This window comes from Dermochelys coriacea, chromosome 6 (assembly GCF_009764565.3).
Source record: "Dermochelys coriacea isolate rDerCor1 chromosome 6, rDerCor1.pri.v4, whole genome shotgun sequence".
NCBI lineage: Eukaryota > Metazoa > Chordata > Testudines > Dermochelyidae > Dermochelys > Dermochelys coriacea.
The window spans coordinates 117,276,499-117,301,405 of record NC_050073.1 but is presented as its reverse complement, the minus strand read 5'-3'; the positions used below and the strand labels follow the sequence as shown (position 1 = coordinate 117,301,405).

Genomic DNA, 24,907 nt, shown 5'->3' with positions numbered 1-24,907 from the left:
TAATTGCTTGACAGCCCTACAAATATTTTTTGCTTATCAGATTTAATAATCTTATGAGTGAGCAATAAAGCATTCATTCTCCTCTGTGAAAAGATACCATATATTTTGTTCTTCTTGCTTACGTTCATAAATATATATTATCCCTGAATTATTTATTTATTTTATTTTTTAGAGAAGTGATTGTTCTTGCTGATTAAGACCCAAATATTTTCTCCATGAATCACAGCAGCTGCACAGCTCAAGCCAGGGTTACGACATTTTTGCAAACAACCTGCATTTCCATCCGAAGGATGTGTGAGAGAATGGATGTGCTTATTATAGGGATTATCGTTGGCATAGAAAGTATTTGTCTGTGTGCAAAATTCTAAAATGAAGGCATGAATGACAATGCAACCAGATGCAGAAGCACTTAGCATATGGGGAGTGCTTTCCTTAATATTTAAGCAATGATTTTGCTCATGAACAGGACATACCAGTTTAGCTCGCTTACATTTTGCACTCCCTTGAAATGCTAATGTCACTTAGCTTGTGCAAATAAGAGGAGGCAGCTCTTTTATTATAGCAAACATTTTATTTTTGCTCTATATTAAGCAAATTCTGCAGGCTCCCCATAGGAACACTATGCTTGATGTGTCACTGAAGTGAACACTGAAGCGTATTGTTCAGTGAGTCTGCAACAAGATTTTAACTTAACCTCCAAGAAATCCATGGTTTTTTAACTTTAGTTGAGATTCAAAAGTATCTTGGCATGAGCCACTTGCTGACAACTGACCTGTTAGACACCCAGTTGCCAGAGGAAGAACTTTTGTGTGTAGGCCTGCATCCACTTACAAAGCATTGAGGGCGCTCCCAGTCTCCACAAAGGCAGAAGGACTTCTTGCTCCACCACACCTCGCAGAAGGCTCTGGAGGTAGTCCACTTGTCAGCCCTCCATCCATCACGCAAAGCAGGGTCTGAGTGTATCTGAACGTCAGGTGCTGTGGTATGCCGCCAAATGAGGACGCTACAGCTAACGTGGCCTGTACAAATACATGCTAGTGATCATGTGCCCTACCTTAGGGTGGGTTTGTTTAGATGTTTTTCTGTGGCCTTCATCATTGTCTTATCTGAGTGTCTCACTAACGATTATGAATTTAACCTCACAGCATCTCTGTGAGCTAGGGAAGTTTTGACCCCGTTTTACAGATGATGGAGGCGGAGGGAGTCAGAGAGCTTGAGTGATTTGCTCAAGGTCACGCAGCAAGTCTGTAGCAAATAACAGAACCCAGATCTTCTGAATTCAAGTCCGTTACCTTGAACGTGAAGCCAGGGTCTCATTTTGATCTTATCCGATGCTGATGTAAAAGTGGTAGCAGCTCTACTGACTTCACTGGAATTACACCAGCATAGGGGAGAGCATCATTCATCATGCAATAACAAGGCATGTCTGGAAAGTCACCAAATTCAGAAGGTTTTGGACTAAATGGGGAGGGGTAGGGGTGGGCAAATTCCACACTTCCAGAACCTTCACTGAGATTCCCCTGCCAGCTACCATGCTCTCTTTTACAATGCCAGGGGTCCAGTTTTGGGCACTGCAGCTGGCTGCAGCAGTTTGGCTAGGGGAGAGAGGCCATCCCCCCAGGTAGGCCAGTCCCAGGCCATTTAGGGCTTTTAAGGTGTTGGTTACAACCTATAACTCCACCTGCAGAGCAACAGGCAGCCAGGGCAGATCCCGGAGCACCAATGTCACAAGCTCCCAGAGACTGATACAGCTGCCGTCTCCAAATAGTTGTATGGTGTACCCCCTGGGGAGCGCATTGCAGCGATCTAATCTTGAGGTAAGCCAAGCATGGAGAACAGGAGCACAGTCTGAGTCTGAAAGGGAAGGCTGCATCCGCCTAGCCAGATGCAGATGGTAAGTTGCCGTGTGGGTCGCTGCTGTCATGTGATTGTCCAACAGCAGCTGGGGGCCTGAAGTTGCATTGCCTAGTAACTGGCAGACGTACTCCCTCCATCAAAAGGATCGATGTTCCCTCCAGTTGCTTTGCCCAGCACAGTCGTCGTCCCCTCAATCTCATTTGGGTTGAGTTTCAGATAGGGGGCATGGATGAGATTGAAGTTATCAGCCCGGCGCGGCCTGAGTGCTGCACTGCTTTATCCAATCTGGATGAGCTAGAGACCTATGATTGGGTGCCATCAGCGTGCTGAAAACCCATGACTCTTTATGAGCCCTCACCTACCCATTAACCAGGAGGGGTGGCAGAACGGTGCCCTGCAGGACCCCATATCTGAGAGCTCATCAGGAAGAGGCACAGACATCCACAACTCTCCATTGAGGTCTCTCTAAGACAGTGGTTCTTAACCTTTACTGCAGCCTGCCTGCGCCCCTTTGGTTCTCAAAATATGTTCTCGGACCCCTTATCAAAAATCAAAATATGTTCTCACATGCCTTATCAAAAATCATTGAAGTAGGTCAGTTCTTTAAACCTAGATATTTGTTTGTAAATTACAGTAATTATTTAAAAATGTATAATGTTAATAAATACATAGGTTTGATGAAACAAAGTAGTAGCTTAATTTGTGCCTTCGATGATTTACCTTCTAAAAAAATCTGGCATGTCTTGCACCTCCAGAAAGGGCATCTCACACCAAGTTAAGAACTAGTGCTCTAAGAGAAGGACAGAGACACCAAAGAGCAACCATGTCCATTCCCACCAGGATCCTATTCCAGACAGGCAGGGCCAGCCTTAGGGGCAGATGTTCAGCGTGCCAGCTTCCAGAGGGTGTACCAAATCAGCATCCAGGGGATGCCAAGTTGGAGGGGTTGGTTTTTTGCTCAGCCGCTTCCGGGGGGCGGGGGGACCAAAACCATTTTCCGCCCTAGGACGGCAAAACACCTAGGGCAGGCCCTACACACGGCACCTGTGTGGTTTGAAAAAAAATGACTCAGCCGACCATCATGGTGTGTGAATAACTCACACTTCTGCTTTAGCCCAGTCATATCACCAGGGATGAACTCAGGCTAAGTTCTCATCGTGACTTTTCCAAAGTGACAAGCGATTCTGAGCGCATCGATCTTTTAGGTGTCCAGCTTGTGACACCTTCAGAGGGTCTGGCTCCTGGAGGCTGAAGGATAAGCGCCTCCTGAAAAATCAGACTTCTTTAAAGTGTCCAGGTTGGGCCTCAAAAAATTGATGCCCCCAGTTTCACTAGTCATCTGTGTTGGTGCCTTGCAGTTTTCTTGCCTACATAAGTTACAGCTAATAAGTTCAGAACATTGTATACAACTAATGAGTTAACCTCCAAGCACTAACCTCTGGGTGCTGCCCAGTACCATCTAAACAATCAGTTCTTTTCATGGATGCTAAATTTGGGGGTCTAAATAGGTTGCCACTGCCTGTTTTAGTGAGTGAGCTACTTTAGGGATCTATGGAAAGTGTGTAAACTCTGTGCTTTCAGTGAATATTAAAAATACTAAGTTGTCTCACTTTAAACTCTCGCTAATTGGTCAATAAATAGCCCATCTCCTCATGGCAGTACGACCTTGCCTGGATCCCACTGGGACATGAATAACATACCTGGGCTAAAACAGTAGGTGTTAAATTTTCTGACGGTTGTGGAAACCTCTCCTCAGCAGTTATTTCAGTTGGCCAAACCGGGTTTTCGCAGCCGGCAGTTTTAATGCATAGTCATGAATGTGGCCAAAGATGTACCGGAGACTGGCAGCTCTATGAACCCAGGATTATTTTGATACATTACAGCACTGTGTTTGTTTTCCAAAAGACGTTTTCTCTCTCTCTGGTGGTTCCCCCCCCCCCCAATTTGTTGCCGTCACTCAAGATGAGTTTTTACAATAAATTCATTGTAAGGCAGGAGGTAGAAGGGGGAGAGATTCAGAAAAGCTCAGGGTAAGGCAGTGTGGCCTAGAGGATATGGCACTAAACTGGGACTTGCCACCGACCTGCCTGGTGACCTTTGGCAAGTCGCTTCTCTTTGGTCTTCTGTTTTCTTCCCCGCCTTTGGTCTATCTTGTCTGTTGAGTTTGTAAATTCTTTGGGGCAGAGACTGTCTCTTACCATCTATCTATACAGCACCGAGATCAATGGGGCTGTCATCTTGGTTAGGATCTCTCTGTACTACTGCAATACCAGTAAATTGTAGTAGTAAATATATGAATGCTGCATTTAATGGAGAGGAAGAACAGCAAGAAAGATTTGAGTTTATCCTCTGCAACACTTCTTGGTTAATGACATTTTTTAACAGCAATGTATGGTTCTCCGTAGCATTTCAAAGGATTGCACTTTTTGTATTTTGCTTACACTGCACAAACAGATACTAGAGTTTTACAGGCCTTCCTGTTGTAGCTGCTTTGTAAAGTTAGATTGTACTCTGTGTACCTGTCTTTATTTTTGTATTACATTCTGTTGCAAACACAGCTAAAAGATTAACATTTCCTTTTAAGCCTTATTGGTATAAGACCAAAGCAGTCCTGTGTTGCATGAAGGCTGATAGGTTCTTGCACATTACTGGGCAATTTTTTAAAAAAGTTGATCTAAGCAAAGTGTACCTGCATTCTCTTGCTGGAATTGAGTATGCAGGTCCTGAATGGAGCAGGGACATGGAGCTTAGCATTTCTGAGCTTTGGCAGCCAAGGTAAGCTTATTGACATATTCCTCCTGGACCCTGGTGCCTCTTTACTTCAGGGTTCTGCCCCAGCAGTACCCCCACTCTCTCTGGGTCTCCCCTCCCGGGGGAACCCCCCAACCCTCTAAACCCACCTTGCCTCAGTGGCTACTGCCAGTCATCATCTAGCCCCCGCTCACTGGGGCAGACTGCAGTCTGTAAACCACTTGTCACTGGCCAGGGGGTTTGGGCCTGCTGCCTCTGCCTATACCCAGACTGCACCTCTGCATCCCCAGTCCCTTCTTTAGGCCTTGCCCAAGGCCTGCAGCCTGGGGAGTTACCAGGCTCCCCAGCTCCTTTTGCCTTTCCCCAGCACTACTCTACCACAGGTACAATTCTCTCCCAAGCAGCTGGGTCCTTCTCTCTCCAGAGCTAGAGAGAGACTCCTCAGCTCCTGGCCTCCAGCCCTCTTACAAGGGCCAGCTGGGCACCGAGTGAGCTGGCCACAGCTGTGGCTGCTTCCCCAATCGGCCTAGCTTGGCTTCTTTTAACCCCTGCCTATCGGAGTGGGGTAGCCGCCCCACTATGTATGGCATAAATATCAATGACTTTAGAGCCATCCACATGGAAGCAGGCTCTGTAAAACAACACAAGTTGCTTGAGGTTCATTAGATTTTGCACCAGTCTCTTGGCATGACACTTTTTTTTTTTTTGTTCTAACTTGCTAAAAAAATCTCCAGTCTGTTTGTTCCCTAATGGGTGTAAAATGTCAGGGAGAGTTGACTCGGACATTGACTAAAACCCCCTGGTACTTGTGGGTGAGGGGGTAGGAAAACACCCTAACTAAAGCAGAGGATGGAGGGTCCAAATAAGGTTTCCTCAGTCAGAAAGATGGCTCTTTCTCGTAAACTTCCTGATGTCTACAGAAGCTGAGGCTTGCAGACAGGTTTATATCAATGGCAGGATTTCCCTAGGGTAGGGATTTAGTTAATGCAGCCACTGAATAGAAAAATCAACTTGACTTTACCACCAAGCCAGCTCATCAGCACTCATGGGAAGGGGTGGTGAGGGGAGACTTTTTCTGTGAGCATGTTCCCATGGAGATCACTCATTCACAAACACACTACACAGTCCAGTTGAAGACTGGGGTTTATCTCCCCCACCCCAAAAGGAAAGGGCACAGGGCCTGCCTGCAAAAGTGGCAGATCCCAAAGTTCTGGCTTCTAGTGGTGTTCTCTTCTTCCACCCCTTCAGCAGGCTCAGAGTCACACTCAACATCGGCATGCCCTGGCTGTGCTTGTTCCTCAGACCTTAGGTCACTGGAGAAGGAAATACAGCCACGGGGGAACAATATATACCCCAGGCCCAGCCACTCTCCCCCAGTAAAGACACTCAAGCGGAAGGGGGCACAGGTTTGTCAAAGTGGTTGAACTCTTCGTTTGCACCTCAGTCTTGGGGGTATGAAGGTGTCTGGGCTGTTGATTCTAAATCCATCTTGTTGAACGTCTTTAAACTAAGCTGTAGAAGCTCGAGGCACTGGGAGTTTCCTAAGGGGTAATGATTGGGTGGGAAGAGTTGATGGCCTGTGCAGAAATTTGCCAGGACACCTTTTATAGGAGAGAGGCTGCTACAGTTCTGCACAGGAAGAGATTTTTATTATTGTGGGAGCATCTCTGGTCAATGGCCTTGAAAGTGCTGAGAACTAAAGTGGCTAGAAAACCAGGGCAAGTTCTGGAACTCATTGAAGGCACTCAGCCTGGAGGCTGATCCTATTGCTTAAAGAATCAGAACTGCATTTGCTAGTGTATTGTTACCTGCTCTTAAATTGTTTTGTGTACGTGAATGGAGGAAAAGCACATTTACTCTTGTCATTAGGGGCATCTCATTGTGTGTCGACTCTGGAAAGTGTAGCCAGAGGAGCTAGCCTGAAAACCACATTCCATTTCCATCTGTGACTCTCTCATTGCAAGGAATGGGTTGGTCTCTAGTCTTTTCATCACTGAGATCAGCTGGAGAGCTGTTGCTAATGGTCCTCGGATGTAAATCATTGGTGGGGCTGGAGAAGTTGGCTGCTGGAGGCAAAGCCTTTTTGGTGGAGAACTCTTGAGTTTAGAATTTGCCCTCCTCGTGGATCTGACCATTTTTGTTTAGTGTTTTAATACTGAAATGCTGCTATGTGCCTTGTGGGATTTGTAGTTTGGATGCCTTGTGCTCCCTTTCTTTCAATGGGATGGGATCCCCAGTGGGACTACATCTCCCATGATGCATAGTCTTTCCTCACTGACCTGAGACTGTGGTGTTGCTTTTTGACTTCTCCCAAAAAATGTTGAGTTTTCAGTGGAGAGGGTGGGATGCAGAAATGTTCCAACCAGCTCTAATCAGAACCCTGAAATCAGTGAGGGAGCAAAGAGATTCTTATGTGAGAACAACCCGAGATGTCTTGATGCTGCCAGTCCTTTCAAAGACTTGTTGGATGATGTCCTGAGAAGCTGAAACCTTCCGCCCCCCACCCCCCTCTTCACTTCAGTGTGAATCGAGGGTGCTCAGCACCTCGGAGAAAATGAGGTCATTGTTTCATAGCAAGTTTGTCTGACTTATCACTAACAAAATAGGAACAACAATTGTTCTGAAGAGGCTGCTGCTACCTTAGCTGTGCCAGGCCCAACAGTTCAGGGGCTTTTACGCCAGTAGGGTCAGATCTGGAGTGTTTGTGCTGGTTATTGACATGCTGTGTTGTTGGCATTAGGGAATTCCATCAGAACCAGGGTGTTGACCAAGATGGCGAAATGTATCTGATGCAGATGTTACTTATTAACACTTAGGGAAAAGTTAGGGAGTTTGTTAATAAAATGCTCAAGTCCATGGAGCAGAGAAGCCAATAGATTATTTTTCATGTTCTAAAAGATGTATACTCTAGCTCAAACAAAGTTAAGGGCTTGAAACAAGAATAACTGGGTGAAATTATATGGCCTGTGTATTATGCAGAAGGTCCAACTAGATGATCACAATCTTGCCTTAAACCAATCAACCTATGAATACAAACTTCAGTTTTCTCTTGCAGTTTATGTTCTGCTTTGAAAAGTAAGTCTTTTTATTAACAAAAAAAAAAGTGCTGTGTGACTTTTGTCTTTGTATTTAGTTGCAACATTGTGGGGCAGGGAGGGGAGGAGGGGTTATACACAGTGTAATTGTTTTTCTGTGGATTCTAATACTGATTCTTGGCTGCAAGCCATTAGTGCAAGCTAACGGTTTTCTCTGGGACTGACCTAATTTTACTGTTGGATCGTTTGGTAATATACGCTGCTGGTGTGAGACAGCTGGTGCTCCCTTCCCTCCATGGGGGAGCTGGGGAACTGACCATGAATTCACCAGCCTTGTAAGTGAGGGAAACAGGTTCATTTGCAGACTTGGCTCTCTTACAAGGTAATCTGGTGTTTCTGATGCACCAGCAGCAGGCTCGTTGTGTGCTGGCTATTTCTACAGGGAAACTTGCAATTAAAGCTTACATCAACCTGCTCATGTCAAGGGGTCACTTGAACTGGAAAGAACTTTTTTCTTGTCTCTGTGTGATCCTAGACACTAACTTTTGGACAGATAATCTCTGTGCCATCCCTGCCTTCACTCCTCCATCCTCCCCAAAAAACCTCACTCCAAACAATGTTGACAATATGACTGCCTGGCATTTCTGTTATCAGTGCAATTCTCAAGGCTAGAATTAAAGTTGAATCAGGATTTCTGTTACAAATGCTTATATTTCTTAGGTCTAAATAGCTCAGCTAGGAAAAAAGGTTTGATGGGGGGGAGGGGGAATTAATGTAGCATCCAGATTTAAGCCTTGGAGCAAAAATAGTAATTTTGTCCCTTTAAATCTGGCTGGCTATGTGGGAAACCGCCTACAGAATTGAACAGTAGTTCTGTCTACGGCAGGGGAAACAAAGCGTTTCTGAAGCCAGCCCCAAACTAAATGTTATCTTTGCAGTCCTACATCAGTGAGAGAACCACCCTGGTATTTGCAAGGATGGATGTGTGTGGGCTGGGGGAGGGTCTTGTAGTAGGACAATATGGGTCTTTGTCCTCCTCTAGTGGCAGGCCCACATAAGAGGATAACAAATATATTGTACCTGCCAGCTACAAAGGCTAGTGTTTTAGCACAAGTGTTAGAGGCTCGTGCTTTGAATGTGAGAGATCTTGGGTTCAAATCCCTGCGGGCGGCCAAAGGGGAGTTGGTTACCTGGGGATTGGCCTTGTGTGTTGTAGTAACTGGGTGTAACAAGGATGAGTCAACAAAACTTCAGAAAGCTACAGCTTGAATTGCTTTTGTAATTCCGAGCCCCAGACTAACGAAAGCAAAACATGGGTTTTTGTATTAGGAACATTGCTGTAACTATTCCCAGGAGTGTACAGGGTGTAGCCTTGTGTCAGTCAGCATAACCCTGTTGCTATAAGGGACTGGTGCCATGGAATCTGGTGTGTTGTAAATGTGTGATGTTAGGTTGTTGTTCTAGTAGTGCCCCTTTGACTGCACTTCAGGTGTGCATGTGTCTCTCCAGCCCTTGATCTGAGATTTTTCGTTAGCAGTGTCTGTTCGGCTTGAGCGTGCGCCCTATGCCTCCTCATGCCATCTAACTTTCTATAACCAAAGACTATCCAGATTGTTGCTTTGAGAATCAAGAGTGAATTTTCAGATGTGTGGAGAGCATTTTGCAGGTCTCGAAAGAGAAAACAAATCTGGAAGTGTCTGTCATTGAGAAACTGTTAGCATGAGAGCATGTTCCTGAACCCATAAACAGCTTTATTTCCTGTCTCGTATGCTTCCTTGCTATGCCATGTCACCAATGTAAATTTGATTGTGACTCATGTACAAGGACGCAGGAGAGCCTGAAAAGCTATCTGGTGTATTCCACCCAGCAGCGTGTTGTAATCTTCAGCCGAGAGAGCTGGACTCTAAATCATGCAGCGTAGCTGAGTGGTTTTCAGCCCCTCGAGAATGAACCCAAAGGCAGGAGTCAGCAGTTGTTTAAATTTAGGAATGTTATGAGCCTTTTTCTACACACTCATTACTTCCAGCTAAGCCTGGAGTGCCCATACACCATCCTCCACACAAGGGGGCTAAGGGGCCTGCAGCATCTCTGAGGATTACCACTGGCAACTGTGGTGTGGAAAAAAGCCGAAAGCCCTTGAAAGAGTGTAGTTTGAATGGTCATTACCTCTAACATCTGTGGAGAAATCATAACCCCCCAGGTAGAGAGTCTTGTATCTATGGTGAAGTGTCTAATGGCCCATTTTGAGTTTTGGTAAGTGATGGCTACTTCCTAAAAGAATGAAATATGGTTTATATCCAGTTTATTTACTCTGGGTCAGTTGTAGCAAACTACATCAAAAGCAGCCTCACTGCATTCAGCAAAGCTACGCAGTCAAAAACTTTCAACAGAAGAAATTTTAAAGTGCCAGTACTGAGAGATCTGGGTTTAGTTGTTCAAAGTTGTTCTCTAAGGATCTTGGAACCGGAAGATTGCCACAGTTAAATCGGGAAGTGTTTAGTTAAAAGCAGACATTGTAATGCTGATTGCATAGAAAGACCTTGTCCCATAGAGCTTTAAGGTTAAAAAGACCAAATAATATATCTAGATCAGAATGCTTGGGATGGTGAGCTCAGAATGTAGGAAATCTCATAGACTTTAAGGCCAGAAAGGACCATCATGATCATCTAGTCTGCTCTAAATCAAACTTAGACTGGTATAATGGAATTATTGTGTGCCGTGTGTTCAGTCTTCATAAAAGAATGTAAAAGGATGGGGAAAGTAACCGTTATTTCTCCTGATGAGTTTCTTTTTTGTTTTCAGGACCAGGAAGAAAATAAAGGAGCCACTAGCTGGCCTGAGTTTTACATTGATCAGCTAAACTCAATGGCTGCTGTAAGTAGTTTTATAATTGTTTTTCTGGCATATGTAGAATAAACAAAATCTTTAGCAATGTAGTTATGTATAATCAACTGTTACACTTCAGAATATTACTGTCCTCAAATCCATGCTAAATTCTGCCTCCTTTCCCTGTCAATACACTTACTGTCTCCAGTGTGCATTTTACATAAGGTGTATGTGTGTGCGCACACACACGCACAGGGTAAGTAGCTGAAATGTCATGGCAGGATGCGTAACATGCAGTTTGACTTGCATTCACCCTTATGTCAGGTTACTCATAGAAATGTAAGGCTGGAAGGGCCCCCAAGATGTCAGATCCTGCCCCCGGCGCTAAGGCAGGACCAAGTAAACTTACACCATCCCTGATAGGTGTTTGTCCAACCTGTCCTTCTAAACCTCCAACGATGAGAATTCCACTGCCTCTCTTGGAAGCTTATTCCAGAGTTTAGCTACCCGTTATAGTTAGATTTTCCTCACATCTAATCTAAATCTCCTTTGCTGCATATTAAGCCCATTACTACTTGTTGTACGGTCAGTGGACACGGAGAATAATTGATCACCAACATCTTTATAACAGCCCTTAACTTATTTGAAGACTTATCAGATCTCCCCTCAGTCTTCTTTTCTCACAACTAAACATGCCCAGTTGTTTTTTTTAACCTTTCGTCATAAATCAGGTTTTCTAAACCTTATATCATTTTTGTTGCTCTCCTCTGGATTCTCTCCAGTGTGTCCACATTTTTCCTAACATTTAGCACCCAGAAATGGACACCATACTCCTGCTGAAACCTCACAACTGCCAAGTAGAGCAGAACAGTTAGCTCCCTTCTCTTACATACAACACTCCTGTTAATTCACCCCAGAATGATTTTAGCCTTTTTCGTAACTGCCTCACATTGTCTCCTATTCAATTTGTGATCCACTCCAACCCTCGGATCCTTTTCAGCAGTACTACCGCCTCACCAGTCGTTCCCCTGTTGCAATTGCTGTCATAGCAGGCCGAGCTGTGAGTCAGCTACAATAACTAGACTGAAGATGAATATGGATATTAGGAAAAACTTTTTCACTAGGAGGGTGGTGAAGCACCGGAATGGGTTATGTAGGGAGATGGTGGAATCTCCTTCCTTAGAGGTTTTTAAGGTCAGGCTTGACAAAGCCCTGGCTGGGATGATTTAGTTGGGGATTGGTCCTGCTTTGAGCAGGGGGTTGGACTACATGACCTCTTGAGGTCCCTTCCAACCTGATTTTCTATGATTCTATGAACAGTGCTGCTGTACAGTTCTGCTGCATTTTTCAAAGGAACCTGAGTGAATTCCAGTGTGGGCTGGGTGCCAGACTCCTTTATTTTCCTTTGAAAATTCCAACCCCAGTGTCTCTTCAGTATCTACTATTTGCAACAAATCTGGATCCCTGCTAATCTTGTTACTGACCCTTCCTGTGTTGGTTGGCCCTGACAGTCGCACTGTTATTACACTGTGGGCTTCTTGATATGTGAATCTTGGAGACTATGGATGGAAACATTTTTCAAGGGCTATGGACTTTGCATTGTGATGCAACTAAGCGTTCTATGCATATACCATAACTGCAACTTTCTGATGTGCGTGCAGGCTGGAGTATGTTTCTGGATACAAAGTGATTATTGTTGCAGTCACTTTGCCCAGCACTATGCAAGACACAAATACAGACATGGTCCTTGCCATGAGAACTTGCATGCTGAAAGACACAGATCAAGCAAGAATGCTTTGGGAGACCGCAGTGCACTTGCTTTAATAGCTGCTTTTCAAACCACAGTTGCTTGGCATTTTAAAGTCTTTCCTTTCTTCCATCTCTCTTCAAATATCAAAATCTTTCTTCAAGCACTGATTGCCACTATAAGTGGGTATGTAGTGAGACTATCCTGAGAGGCAACACTTAATTGCATGCGGCTCAGCAAATCACTTCACCTGAAAATTAGTATGAATGGTAGAAGAAAAGATCTTAATGAATTCAAAATGTTCAAGACAATTAGTAGTCAAGGGCCTGGTTTGACACCCTTTGAAATCCTACATGTCTCAGTGTTGTAGCTCTTGCTGCCTAATGACATTGAAAGCTCTAGGGCTTGTCTACGCTTAGGATTAATGCTGTGGTGATCGATGCATTGGTGGTCGATTTAGCGGCTCTAGTGAAGACCCACTAAATCGACCGCCAATCGCTCTCCCGTCTCCCGAGAAGAGTAAGGGGAGTCGATGGGAGAGTGTCTCCCGTCAACGTCGCATAGTGAGGACCCTGTAATAAGTTGATCCAAGCTACATCGATTTGAGTTACACTAGTCACGTAACTCAAATTGCGTAGCTTAGATCTACTTTTCCCTTCAGTGTAGACAAGGCCCTAGTTAACTTTACATTCAGACTTCCACTATAATCCTGGTGTTTTCTCATCCTCAAAAACTTTTTTTTTTTAAAGCAGAAACTCCCCACGTTTGGTGTCAGCTCAGAGGCAATATATTTTCTTCTGGTCAGTTGCTGTTTAGTTACGGGAGTGTTGATAAGATCAGTCTCGGCTCCAGTAACTCAGAATGAATGAAAATCATCAGGCTTGCTATGTAGCCATGTGACAGGCGCTCAGTACCACAGCATTAGAGCCTTAGCAATATCCTGGGTAGAGAGAGGCAAATGGAGAAGCATGAGGGAAGATAGGCTAGCCCAGATTGGGGGAAGCTGGAGAAGCAGGGAAACACGTAGGCTGGAGAAGGTGAAGAGAAACTTGGGGTGTAGTTTGGGAAGATCTTTGTACATGTGCTCAGAGAAGGGGGAGAGCTGGCTGGGCTGGGAGTAGCCATGTGTAGGAGCTGAGTTTTTGTGATCAAAGCTTTTCAGCACTTCGGGAGCTCTGCAGAGCCTTTGATCTCCTGGCAGTGCGGCACGTCGTTAAAGGGGCATGCCTGAAGAAAGGGGTGAACGTAGCTTTTTGCTTTTATTGGCATCTCGAAGCCCTGAACTTGTCTTTCCCTCTTTGGCTTCACCTCTACTCTGTTGTCCAGGCCATGAGGCAAGCCTCCCAAGCAGCTTTCACGAAGAGCGACTAGCTACCCTATGATACTGTGGGCAAAGACGCATGTCAGAGACCGCTACGATCAGTGGGGGCCTAATTCTGCCACCCGCACTCACCAAAGTACTACTTCCCCGCATGAGTACCGCCACTGATCCAAAGGGCAGCTGAGTGAAATGTTTACCTCCTGGAAGGATGGCAGAGCTGGGTCTGTAGTGACTACAATGGAGGAAGTGTCTGTTGACGCAACAGCCCATTCGGATGCCCCCAGCTGTCCAAGCAACTTCAATGGAGCAGCGCCACATGTGTGTGCTGTGTGTACAGAACATTTGTTTCTAGTTACTGTAACAGCTCTAACAGGAGGCCCTTGATCAAAGAGAAGAGACACAGTAGCTATGCATACCCTGCTTTTTGGGCAGTCAGCGTCTTACCCTGTTACGCCAGCAGGAGTGACCCTCTGGTAGAGGCAGTGGCAGTTAGCCATTGGCTATTTTTACAGGATGGACTAAGGGTGATGCTCACTCCCATCTCCACCACAGTCTGTGTAATCAGGCTTGTGTGGGGAACTCAGCAGGGAGCACAACCCTTCCCATGCCCCCCCCCCAATGGAGGGGGTGGGGTTTGGCAGGGAGCACAACTCTCCCCATCCCCAGCATGGTGGGACAAGCCCTTCAGGGCTGTCTTGTGACCCCTCCATGGTCCCTGCACAGTCACAGGGTCTGAGCCCACTGGATCACTGTGAGTGCGAATCCTCCTCTAAAATGACCAACCACCATGCTGCAGCGTCCTCTTGTGCTCCCCTGTCCTTCTGTGCAGGGACAGTGGAAGACTGACGTGATTCTTGTGCAGGCCCCCTGGGCATCTGGGTTAATGTTCTCCTAAATGATTAAAGAATTACAGTCCTAATCCTCCCCAGGACGCATGGTGCATATCAATCTGTCTGCGGAAATGGAGATCCTCGGGGGTGTTTTGTTAGAAGATACTGTGATTGTTTTGTACTGTATTTTTATTTCTGCCTCTTGGAAACCTGGGTCTCCAAGGACTGACCTACTGATTGGACCCTAAACTTTCATTTAGTTTCATCTAGCCCTGACAGTTGCAGAGCAAACATTCCAAGTGTGAATCAGCACTGGGTGGTCTGTATGAGTTTGCAGATAGGCAGCCTGAAACAATAGGTCTGAGCTGCACAAACTGCTCCATTCATCTCTATGGTGTGTTGACTCTGGAACCTAATGGTAACCCAGAGGATGGCATGCACTACTTTACTGCTGGTCATTCAGCTAACATGTTGATCCATTGCTGTTGGATACAGTGGAGCAGATGCTGCTGTCGAGGCTTGCTGCAGTGGAAAAGTGAGAGGTCAAGTTAAATATGCATGTGCTCACATGGGGAAGAGGGGAAAAAGCTGTAACCCTTATGTACTGGAAAAAGTCTCCACTGCTTCCCTAAAGCTCCAGCTGCGCCCTGCCCTGTTGTCTAACATTCTGGCTCCTGCTTGGCTCTTCAGTAGCACAGCTATGCACAGTCAGTTCAAACACCTCTGGCGCGCTGAAATGGGACAATGCACTGGCTGTAGTAATCTTCCCAAAAGTCTGGAGTTTGATGCTTTTTTTCCCCCAAGTGAACCTGCTGCAGAATTCAGCATTGGCTCATCACATCAAAACTGGAAGCCTTTCCCAGGACTGGAGCTTGGTGCAGAGCACACAAGGCCTTGAGTTGTAGCAGTATCTACTGACTATGTAACACACAAGCTCCCTGCTGCATCAGCATTTCATCCCCTCCAGCTTCATGAGCGTCCTCAGAAATGTTGGAAAATAAGTCTTCATAACTGCTCAGTGTTGGTCCAACTCTGCTTCTGTTGTTGTAATCATGGGAGTTTTCCCATTGATTCGAATGGAAGCAGGGCAACAGCTGAGTACACCTACCTAGATCAGAGAGAGAGAGACCCCTCTCTGGATGGGCTTTCTTTATTTGATCACCTGAAAGCTACATTAAGGTGGTATCTCAGGTGTCGTCCTTGCTGGGTCTGAGGGAATCTTCAATGAGCCCTTTTTTTGTGACATCCTGGCTAACCAGTGGGAAGTTTCAGAGCTACTCAAAGTAGGCCAGGGCTGCTCTCATCAATATGTGACCCCTTTCCCTCCTTTCTTTGTATAAATGAGAATTCTGCAAGCCACCATATCCCCTGGATGAAAAGCCCCTTCTCCCTTTGCTGAAAGGAACAAATACAAGCAGTTGCCTACTTGCTGCCAGTCGGAGAAGCTCTGTTCCTTTTGTCTGTGTGTTTGCAATTTTCCCATGGTTCGGTAAGCCTAGCGTGGCTAAACCGCATATTGGTGTTCCTCAGATGTGGGCACTGGGTTATGGGATCATAAATGCCTCAACTATTCATTGTCCTGGTGTATATAAAACATTTCAGCTGTGCTGGATGAGATTAAATGTACCCCACTGGATTTCAGTTGAATTTTACAGTGGATTGCTCTCATGGAGCGGTGACATCATCTATCAGACATTTCTGCAGGGCAGCTTCCTCCCTTGTAACACAGCGGTGACAGCTGTCCAATTGCATCACCAACCAGCAGGCAGCTTGAGCGGAAGCAATAACCATTTAAAAAAAAAAAACTCCTCCTCGGGGTTTTTTTGTTCACCTTTGCTTGGAGTCTCACTGGTCTCCCTTTCCCTCTGTTTTGAAACAAAATCCAGGGGTCCAATGAGGGGAAAAGCCAATGGGTAATGTGCGGGACCAAACTGATGCCTTTGTGGGCATCCCTGATATATAAATCTATAATGCTCACTGTTAACAGCAACGTGCAAGAGAGAGAGAGGCAAAATTTAACACACATGTTTAAAACCTATTTTATGTGTGTTTATATGCAGGCTCAGGCCTCTTATGTTCAAACTTGCATATTCCTTCCTGGTATTACCCACTCATGATTTTTATTGTGAGTCTTGTGATATTTAGTGTCTATCTTAATGCCCCAGCTCCTGACTTTCTGTGACTTTATGTGAGAAGCTCAGCTTTGATTTTAAAAAGGAAGAGAAAAGCTTGAAAACGGGAACTCTACAGGCTGAAAAACCAGATTGTGGGGCACGAGGGGGGATGACATCCAGCGTTTAATTTAAAAAAAAAAACCACCTCATGATTTTGGGGGGCCTGACTCATCATATTTTTGACTGGGTTTGGCAGTACTGTGGTCACCCACATTCCTGTCCCCCAGTAAAGCAGAAGGAGTTACTATTTTACAGAGAAAGATAGAGGGGAACATCTTCTAGTGGTTAGAGCATTAGATCAGGAGTCAGGAGATTTGGCTTCTCTTTCTGGCTGTGGCCAATGTGCAAGTCATTTGGGCCCAAATCCTCAAAAGTACTTAGGCCCCTAGCTCCTGTTGAAACCAGTGTGAGTTGGGTGCCTGAATGCCTGAGGATCAGGGTCCTAGCCCCTCTCTACTTCAGTTTCCTTAGCTATTAAATGGGGGTGATCCCCCCTTGAAGTCAGAGGCTTGCTGAGGGTCAAGGCATGAATATCTGGGAAGCGGAAAGGCCAGCTAGATGGCTGGAATCTGGCCAGCCACTCTGGAAAGTCCGGACTACCTTACCAGTCAGGGTTCCTTGCCTCAGTGGGACCAGCAGGATCTGTGACAGACAGAAAAATAGCAGCTGTTGAGTGGTTTATATGGAGTGAACCCAATTCCCGGTGGACCAGCATTCGCGTGCCCCGAGCCCCACCAGGATGTACACTGATTGATTTGCTCCCTGGTTGGCAACCTCGGCAGCAGCCAGGGCTTGAATTGGCTGTCGAGACTGAACTACTCACTTGCCTGTGCTGATTTAAGTGGCCTGTCCAAGTCCATATTTGAGGCTCCTGGACGGAGCTGGTGAGGGAAGCTTGCCGGTAGCGATGCCTCTAGCTGTGCCTGCGCCCATAGATAAGACCCTCACAAGGTTATCTGTCTGGCAATTTTCACAACTGCTAAGCTTCACACAAGCAAAATTCAAGCTAAATAGTGTAAACATGCATGCAACCGGTATATAGACCTATCCGCAGCATATCATTAATCCAAGGTGGGCTATTTACTACTGGCAGATTATTTCCATGAGTATTTAGTAGGGCTTTTCTTTTTTGGACCCACTATGAATGTGGAGCACCTGAAATTAAGGGTGTGTCAGCTTCAGATATTTAAGGGACTTCCACTCAGGCACACACTCTGCTACAGAGTCCTGTGGTCCATTCAGATCTGCTGACAGGGTGGTGTAGAGTGATGACCTTTATGCACAGCCCTCGCACTTACCCGGTGAAGGACTGGCTTAAATTTTTAATCTAGAGACAGCTGTGCTGTAAACAGAGTCCGCTGAGTATCCAGCATAACAATCCCCCCATATCTCATGATCAAGGAACTGCAGCTGAAGCTCCGGTGGTGAAATGGATTGGCCTTTACCCATGAGCAGGAGGGGCAGAGCCCTCCAATGGGGAGGGAATGGGACTCTTCAGATCTGGGTCCAATTCCTGGTTCTGCCTCTAGCCTGCTGTGTGGCACTTCTCTCTGGACCTCTGCTGCCACTCCCGTCTATTAGTCTGGTCTATTCAGGGTACATCTGGACTTCATGCTGGAGGGGTCAATCGCAGCTGGAGAAGACATAACCTGCGCTAGTTCAGATCAAGTTGGCATGCTAATGATAGAAGCGTTGCTGCAATGGTGTGAGCGGCAGGAGGGGTTAGCCGCCCAAGGACAGGCCTAGCAACTCAGGATCCTACTCAGGGCGGCTAGCTCCTCCTGCGGCTTGCACTGCCATGGCTATGCTTCTATTTTCAGCACGCTCATTCAATCAGAGCTGGGTCGGGTTTGTCTCCTCACACTGGAAATTACACTTCCAGCTCCAAGTGCAGACCTACCTTTAGATTAGACTTAGAGTCTATAAGGTTAGAAGGGACCATCACGATCATCTAGTCTGACTTCCTGCACGTTGCAGGCCACAGAACTTCATCCATCCACTCCTGGAATAGACCCCTAACCTATGGTTGTTACACTGAAATCCTCAAATTATGATTTAAAGACTTCAAGTTACAGAGAATCCGCCATCTGCACTATTTAAACCTACAAGTGACCCGTGCCTCAACAGAGTGTGACCTCTTTATAGCAAGGGCAGATTCTTACAATGTGCATTGTACAAAGGGACTGCAATCTCAGTTGGGGCCTCAAGGTGCTACCATAATGCAAATTAGGAACTAGTTTTAGATACAAGATTCACTGCCTGTTACGTTAAATTGCTGAGTTTGGAATGAAGTTCTTCCTGGCTACTAAATAGAAAGAAAATCTGAGCTTTTCGGGGCAGGAGCTGTCTTTTTGTTCCATGTCTGTAGAGCACCTGGTACAATGAGGTCCTGGTCTGTGACTGGGACTTTTATTCCTATTGCAATACAAATAAATATTTCCTCCTAGAATATTACTGTACACACAGTTTGACGATTACTAGGTACATCTGCTCAGTGACCTGTTTGGTCGAAGTTGCATATTACAACGAATGTTCATTTTGCTATTGCAGTGCCCCTAACTGTAATTATGTATTTACCCTGCTGACAGAGAGCCGAACCCTGTTGTATAAATCCGTCTTTCTCCATTTACAGAGAAAATCGCTGATAGCGTTGGAAAAAGAAGATGAGGAGGAGAGAAATAAAACAATAGAGAGTTTGAAGACGGCACTGAGGACAAAACCAATGAGGCAATTATTTTCTCTTTCCTTGCTTTGGTGCCACCGTTTTCCAACACAAGCAGCTGCAGTTAGTCCATCCTGTAAAAATACCCAATTACAAAGGGTGATGCTCACTCTGATCTCCATCACGGTCCAACACAGGAATCTTAAAATAGAAAAGGAGTACTTGTGGCACCTGAGAGACTAACAAATTTATTTGAGCATAAACTTTCGTGGGCTACAGCTCACTTCATCGGATGCATTCAATGGAAAATACAGTGGGGAGATTTACATACATAGAGAACGTGAAACAATGGGTGTTACCATACACACTGTAATAGCTCACCTTAAGTGATCACTCTCGTTATAGTGTGTATGGTAACGCCCATTGTTTCATGTTCTCTGTGTATATAAATCTCCCCACTGTATTTTCCACTGAATGCATCCGATGAAGTGAGCTGTAGCTCACAAAAGCTTATGCTCAAATAAATTTGTTAGTCTCTAAGGTGCCACAAGTACTCCTTTTCTTTTTGCGAATACAGACTAACATGGCTGCTACTCTGAAACCTGTTAAAATAGAAATATCTGTTTATATTATTGATAGATGAGAGGCATAATCAGTGTTGAACATGAGACTTTGAGCTGCGGAGTCCTGAACTGCAATATCAGCTCAGACCTTAGCTACTTCGTGGGACTACCAGCTCTCCTTTAGTCTCCTCATCTGTAAGATGGGGCATGATGATATCTACTAGGACTGTGTGGGACCCAGAATTCCCATTTTGTAGGAAATTCTGTGTTTTTGAAATTTACTTTCACTCCAGATTGGAGTGGCACTCGGGAAATTCGAATTTCCCTTGGAAACTTGGGGAGAAAATTGTTTTGGGTCAATCAAAACCTTTTGTTTTGGTTTTGACTCATTTTATATTTTGCTAAAATATAACAAAAACCCTGAAAGTTATTCTGGGGAAAAAAAATGAAATGCTTCATACTGATTTTTTTTCCCCTTTCTAAATTAAATTTTGCAGAAATCAACCCATGCCCGCTAACCCTTTAGATTTAATTGAATCAGTATTTTCTGGCAGAAGACTGTTTTGTTGGAAAGTTTTCAACCAACTTCAATATCTACTTCATGGGGTGTCTCTCTGAGTACGAAAAGTGCTGCAAATGTATGTAGCTCCATAAAGTATTTCCACTTCACAGTTAAAAAACAGGTGGTGAAACAAACAGTGCTAGATGCATCACCAAAGGGGACTATGGCATTAGGCATCCAACTCCCACTGAAATCCCAGGGGATTTAGGTACTTCATTTCCTTAGGTGCCTTTGAAAATCCCAGCCTCTGATTTTGGGCAAACCTTTTCAAAGGTGCCCAAGTGTTTTAGGAGCCTAAATCCCCCATTGAAAGTCAATGGGATTTAGGGACTTTAAAAATCACTGAAAATGAGTGTTACTTTTGCCACTGGCTTCAGCTGGAGAATGAGGAGGCCTGGGAGTATCAAATGACTTTCTCCTGAGGGCTTGCGGAGACTGCGAGCTGGTGTGAGGCAAGCTGGAGTGTAAATCTGCAGCGACTTAATGTGCCAGGCGCTCGCTGGCCATGTGGACCCTACTGCCACATGTTGAACATTCCCTGGTGCACTTTCATCTGCTCCGCTTTGAAACAGGAGTGGATCAAAGCGTACTCAGGCACTTTTAGTACACTATAGCAGGATCCAAAGGGCCAGTTAGTGCACAACAAACTAGTGTGTGTTGTAGATTTACACCCCCCCAGTTTGCCAGGCGCTAATTTGCCATCTAGACAAGCCCTCAGATTGTGATTAATCCTTTTACTGCTGGGCATCTGCCATCATCTGTTACCATACACTGGAATCAACAGCATGCTTTTTGTGTGTTCATCCACTTAGCAGGTGCCTTCTGCCAGGAGAGAATGCACCTGCCATACATGGCATCAGCTGAGTGAGTTAACAAATGCAATACAGTCTAATGTGTAGATCAAGGGATTCTTTCCATTGATTTTAATGTGATATTCTTCGTGACAGGTTTGTAACCAGATTTATCGACTTGGATGGCTTAACGTGTATTCTGAACTTTCTGAAAAGCATGGACTATGAGACCTCGGAGTCTCGAATACATACCTCTCTCATTGGGTGTATAAAAGCACTAATGAACAACTCTCAAGGACGGGCTCATGTCCTGGCCCATCCAGAGAGTATTAATGTAATTGCTCAGAGTCTGAGCACTGAGAACATAAAGACAAAGGTGGCAGTGCTGGAAATCATGGGCGCTGTGTGCCTGGTTCCTGGGGGCCACAAAAAGGTATTGGAGGCCATGCTGCACTACCAGAAATATGCCAGCGAAAGGACTCGCTTTCAGGTACGTGGTCTTCCGTTTTCTCCTCATGCTTCATAAACTCCTATACTCAGGTTTACGCAGTGTTTGAGAGGGGAAGATTATCTGCCCTGCCCTGCTCTGTTCCCCTTATGCTACCTGATTGGAAATCGGATGCAAGCCCCTAGCTACTCAGAGACACCTCCTGCACCTCCTTCTGAGGGGGCACATGGAGAGTGGGCGAGGCCAGGGCACAATGCACTCTGGCAGTCTCCAGCCAGGGGATAGCCCTTTGGGGACCATTGCCAGATAGTGCAAGTTAGAGTACCCCCTGAGCTGCTCTGGTATGAGCCAGGGCTGAGCAGAAAACTAGGGAATTGGAACTGGGGCTCTCCCCTGCATCTCCTTGTTTTACCTGGCAGAGGCTGGATGTAGTCTTGGAGCCTGAAAAACCCCACTGTCCTGCAAGCTGAATTCCATTGAATAAGAGTTACTGGTTTATAAGGAAATAAAACAAACTAACTTGCTTTTGCAGAGCAACTGGAATCTTAAAGCTCCAGGACTATAACACCCCCTGGAAGATGTGATGTAACAATTTGACATTAGCAGTATATGTCAAGGCAGGGAATGTTAAGCAGCACTATACAGCTGTAGAAGTCTGTGTCTAGTCATTTAAACCTTGTAAATGGGTTACCATTATCAGAAGTGCGTGGGGCTCATCAGGTTTCTGGGAGCCTACAAATGAATCATTCAAATCTTCATGGTTTGTTGTTTCTGTGGTGCATTTTTTCACCCTCTGGCATATCGGTCTGTTTGGCAGACGCTGATGAATGACTTGGATAAAAGCACGGGAAGGTATCGAGATGAAGTGAATCTAAAGACAGCCATCATGTCCTTCATTAACGCGGTCCTGAGCCAAGGGGCTGGAGTGGTAAGTTGTGTGGCTCTTTGGGGGACTCTTTTAAATAGAGTTTTAGTAGAGCCGCATCCTGCAATGTTCACCCTTTGTCTTTTCTTTTCAGGAAAGTCTGGATTTCAGACTCCATCTTAGATATGAATTTTTAATGCTGGGAATTCAACCAGTCATTGATAAACTAAGGGAGCATGAAAATTCAACGTTAGACAGGTGAGGAAAACTATTCAATAACTTGCAGCTCATCTGCTATATTCATCCTTTTCTTGCGGGCCAGCTTCCTCCTTTTAAGGACTCCCTCGCTGGTGCTCAGAGTGACAGCCACATGTTTCTAGATTCTTTGGCTCTAAGCAGAATCTATGTAGTATAACATTTGGCAAAAGTCTGCCTAAACCGCACTGAAGTTAATGGAGGTTTACTCAGCACCTGGCCCATTGTTATGTATGTTGAAAGCTTACACTTCTCAGCCATCTAGGGTGAAATTCAACCCTGTGCAGAGGGCAGGTGCAGGGCCTATCTTCACCCTAATCTTAATCCCACTTCACCCTAATTTTAAATTTTTAAGTGGCATTATAGACCTTGTGAGTTTCACCCCTAGTTTGTCCGAGCATAATTTTTCCTTCTTCCACAGGGCTGTCAGAGAGAGCAAGAGAGCATTACTATGATACTTAACCAGACCAAAATCTGACTAAGGGGTTCTTAAGCATTTTAGAGTGTATAGCTGACAGGCCTTACTCTGATAACTGACGTTTTGCTATTACTGTTTAACCATCCTATAAATTTGTAGATGTTGCTGGTATTCTCTAGAAAATCATTGCTAATTATTGATTCTGAAACCCTTCAAATCAGTTGATTACTCTTATAAGATAGATAAGTGCTATTTTAAAATCTGTTTTTCAAATTTTGTTTTTTCTTCCCCACCAGGCATTTAGATTTTTTTGAAATGCTTAGAAATGAAGATGAACTGGAATTTGCCAAAAGATTTGAACTAGTATGTATGCTGCCTATTGTTGCAATTATTGATGTTTGTTTGAAATCAGCATATTGTGGTCTTGGTTAAAATTGGGAGATTGTGGGGAAGCCTGAATTCTGAATTGATATTGGGAAAACCACTTATCCCTTCTCTGCTTCTGTGCCCTTTCTGTAAAATGGGGATAATACTTGCATCAGAGAGGTTTGCAGTCTACATGGACTGATGTTTGGAAAGTACTCTTGTATGGAAGAGGCAGCTAGGACAATGGGATGGGATTCGGGAGTTCCTAGCTCAGTTACAGGCTCCTGGTGCAACCTTCAACAAGTCATTTAATCTGCCCTGTGCCCTGGTTTCTTCTTGGAATGATAATACTTTTCTTATCTAGCCAGGGATGTTTTGAGGATAGATTCATAAATGTTGGAGGCACTGAAATACTTTGATTGACCCATATAAGTGCCTAAATAGACTGATCCTAGGGTAGATTGTGCCCTACACATTTCATATTATTTTATTAATTTATTTTTTAGATTACATCCTTTGTCTTTCATGCAGTGCTCTAGCAATGAGCTGGTTGGCTCAAGTTCTCTTTGGCTTGTTGACCTGCCATTGGGAGAGCTGTGAAAATGCTAAGTAGCATCATTGGGTCCGCGTTTTTTATTTTTACCTTTGAGTTGAATTTGTTCCACAGGTTCATGTAGACACGAAGAGTGCCACTCAGATGTTTGAACTGACGAGGAAGAGGTTGACTCACACAGAAGCGTATCCGCACTTTATGTCTATCCTTCATCACTGTCTCCAAATGCCTTGTGAGTAGACAAATCCATTTACAGCCCTTCAGGAGGGCATAAGGAATTGATGTTGCATGTGGCTTTGTATTTCAGCCCTGCCAGAAAATCTCTGATTTTGCCTGGAGCTGAAATAGAGCAATTACTGTACACAGTGCATAATACAATGTGAATGCCTTTTAATTTCTTAATCTTTGGCAGCAAACTAAAGCTAGCATGGGAGAGGCGGAGTGCAGAAATGGGCAGAGTACTAGATTAGGAATTGGGAGACCTGGCTTCTAGTCCCATCTCTGCCACTGACCTACTGTGTGATCTTGGCCAAGACACTTTCCCTGTCTTCTCTGTTGAGGCCTTGTTTACACTTGTGACATATAGGGGTCAGCATAGCTACACGCCGCAGCAAAAGGCAGGCTGCATCCACACTGCGGCGTGTAGCTACATGCACTCTGGAAAGGCTCTGGTAGGGGTAGGGAACTGCCAGAGCCTTTCCCCACTGTGAGAGCTTTTCACTGTGGCAGGGAAAGGCTTGTACAACTGGACACGACATTGCTAAAAATAGCAGAGTAATCATTGGAGGCACTGCTTGGATGTGTAGAGAGCAATGTAGGGTGGACACATACCGTAAGAGTCAGGCATGTCTTTGCTCACCTAAGCAGTGCCTGACTGTCTATA

At 45.1% G+C, this 24,907-nt stretch overlaps 1 protein-coding gene across 7 annotated transcripts in view; it reads left to right on the top strand.

Moving 5' to 3' along the window:
• DAAM1 (dishevelled associated activator of morphogenesis 1) overlaps nucleotides 1-24,907 on the top strand; it is a 185,860-nt gene that overhangs the window by 113,695 nt on the left and 47,258 nt on the right. For all 7 annotated transcript variants that reach the window (XM_038406734.2, XM_043516130.1, XM_038406735.2 and 4 more), the window contains exons 4-10: nucleotides 10,446-10,517; nucleotides 19,174-19,268; nucleotides 21,276-21,609; nucleotides 22,385-22,495; nucleotides 22,587-22,690; nucleotides 23,402-23,468; nucleotides 24,139-24,256. In XM_038406734.2, coding sequence (XP_038262662.1) covers nucleotides 10,446-10,517; nucleotides 19,174-19,268; nucleotides 21,276-21,609; nucleotides 22,385-22,495; nucleotides 22,587-22,690; nucleotides 23,402-23,468; nucleotides 24,139-24,256 — 901 coding nt within the window. The remainder of the gene's footprint in view (nucleotides 1-10,445; nucleotides 10,518-19,173; nucleotides 19,269-21,275; nucleotides 21,610-22,384; nucleotides 22,496-22,586; nucleotides 22,691-23,401; nucleotides 23,469-24,138; nucleotides 24,257-24,907) is intronic.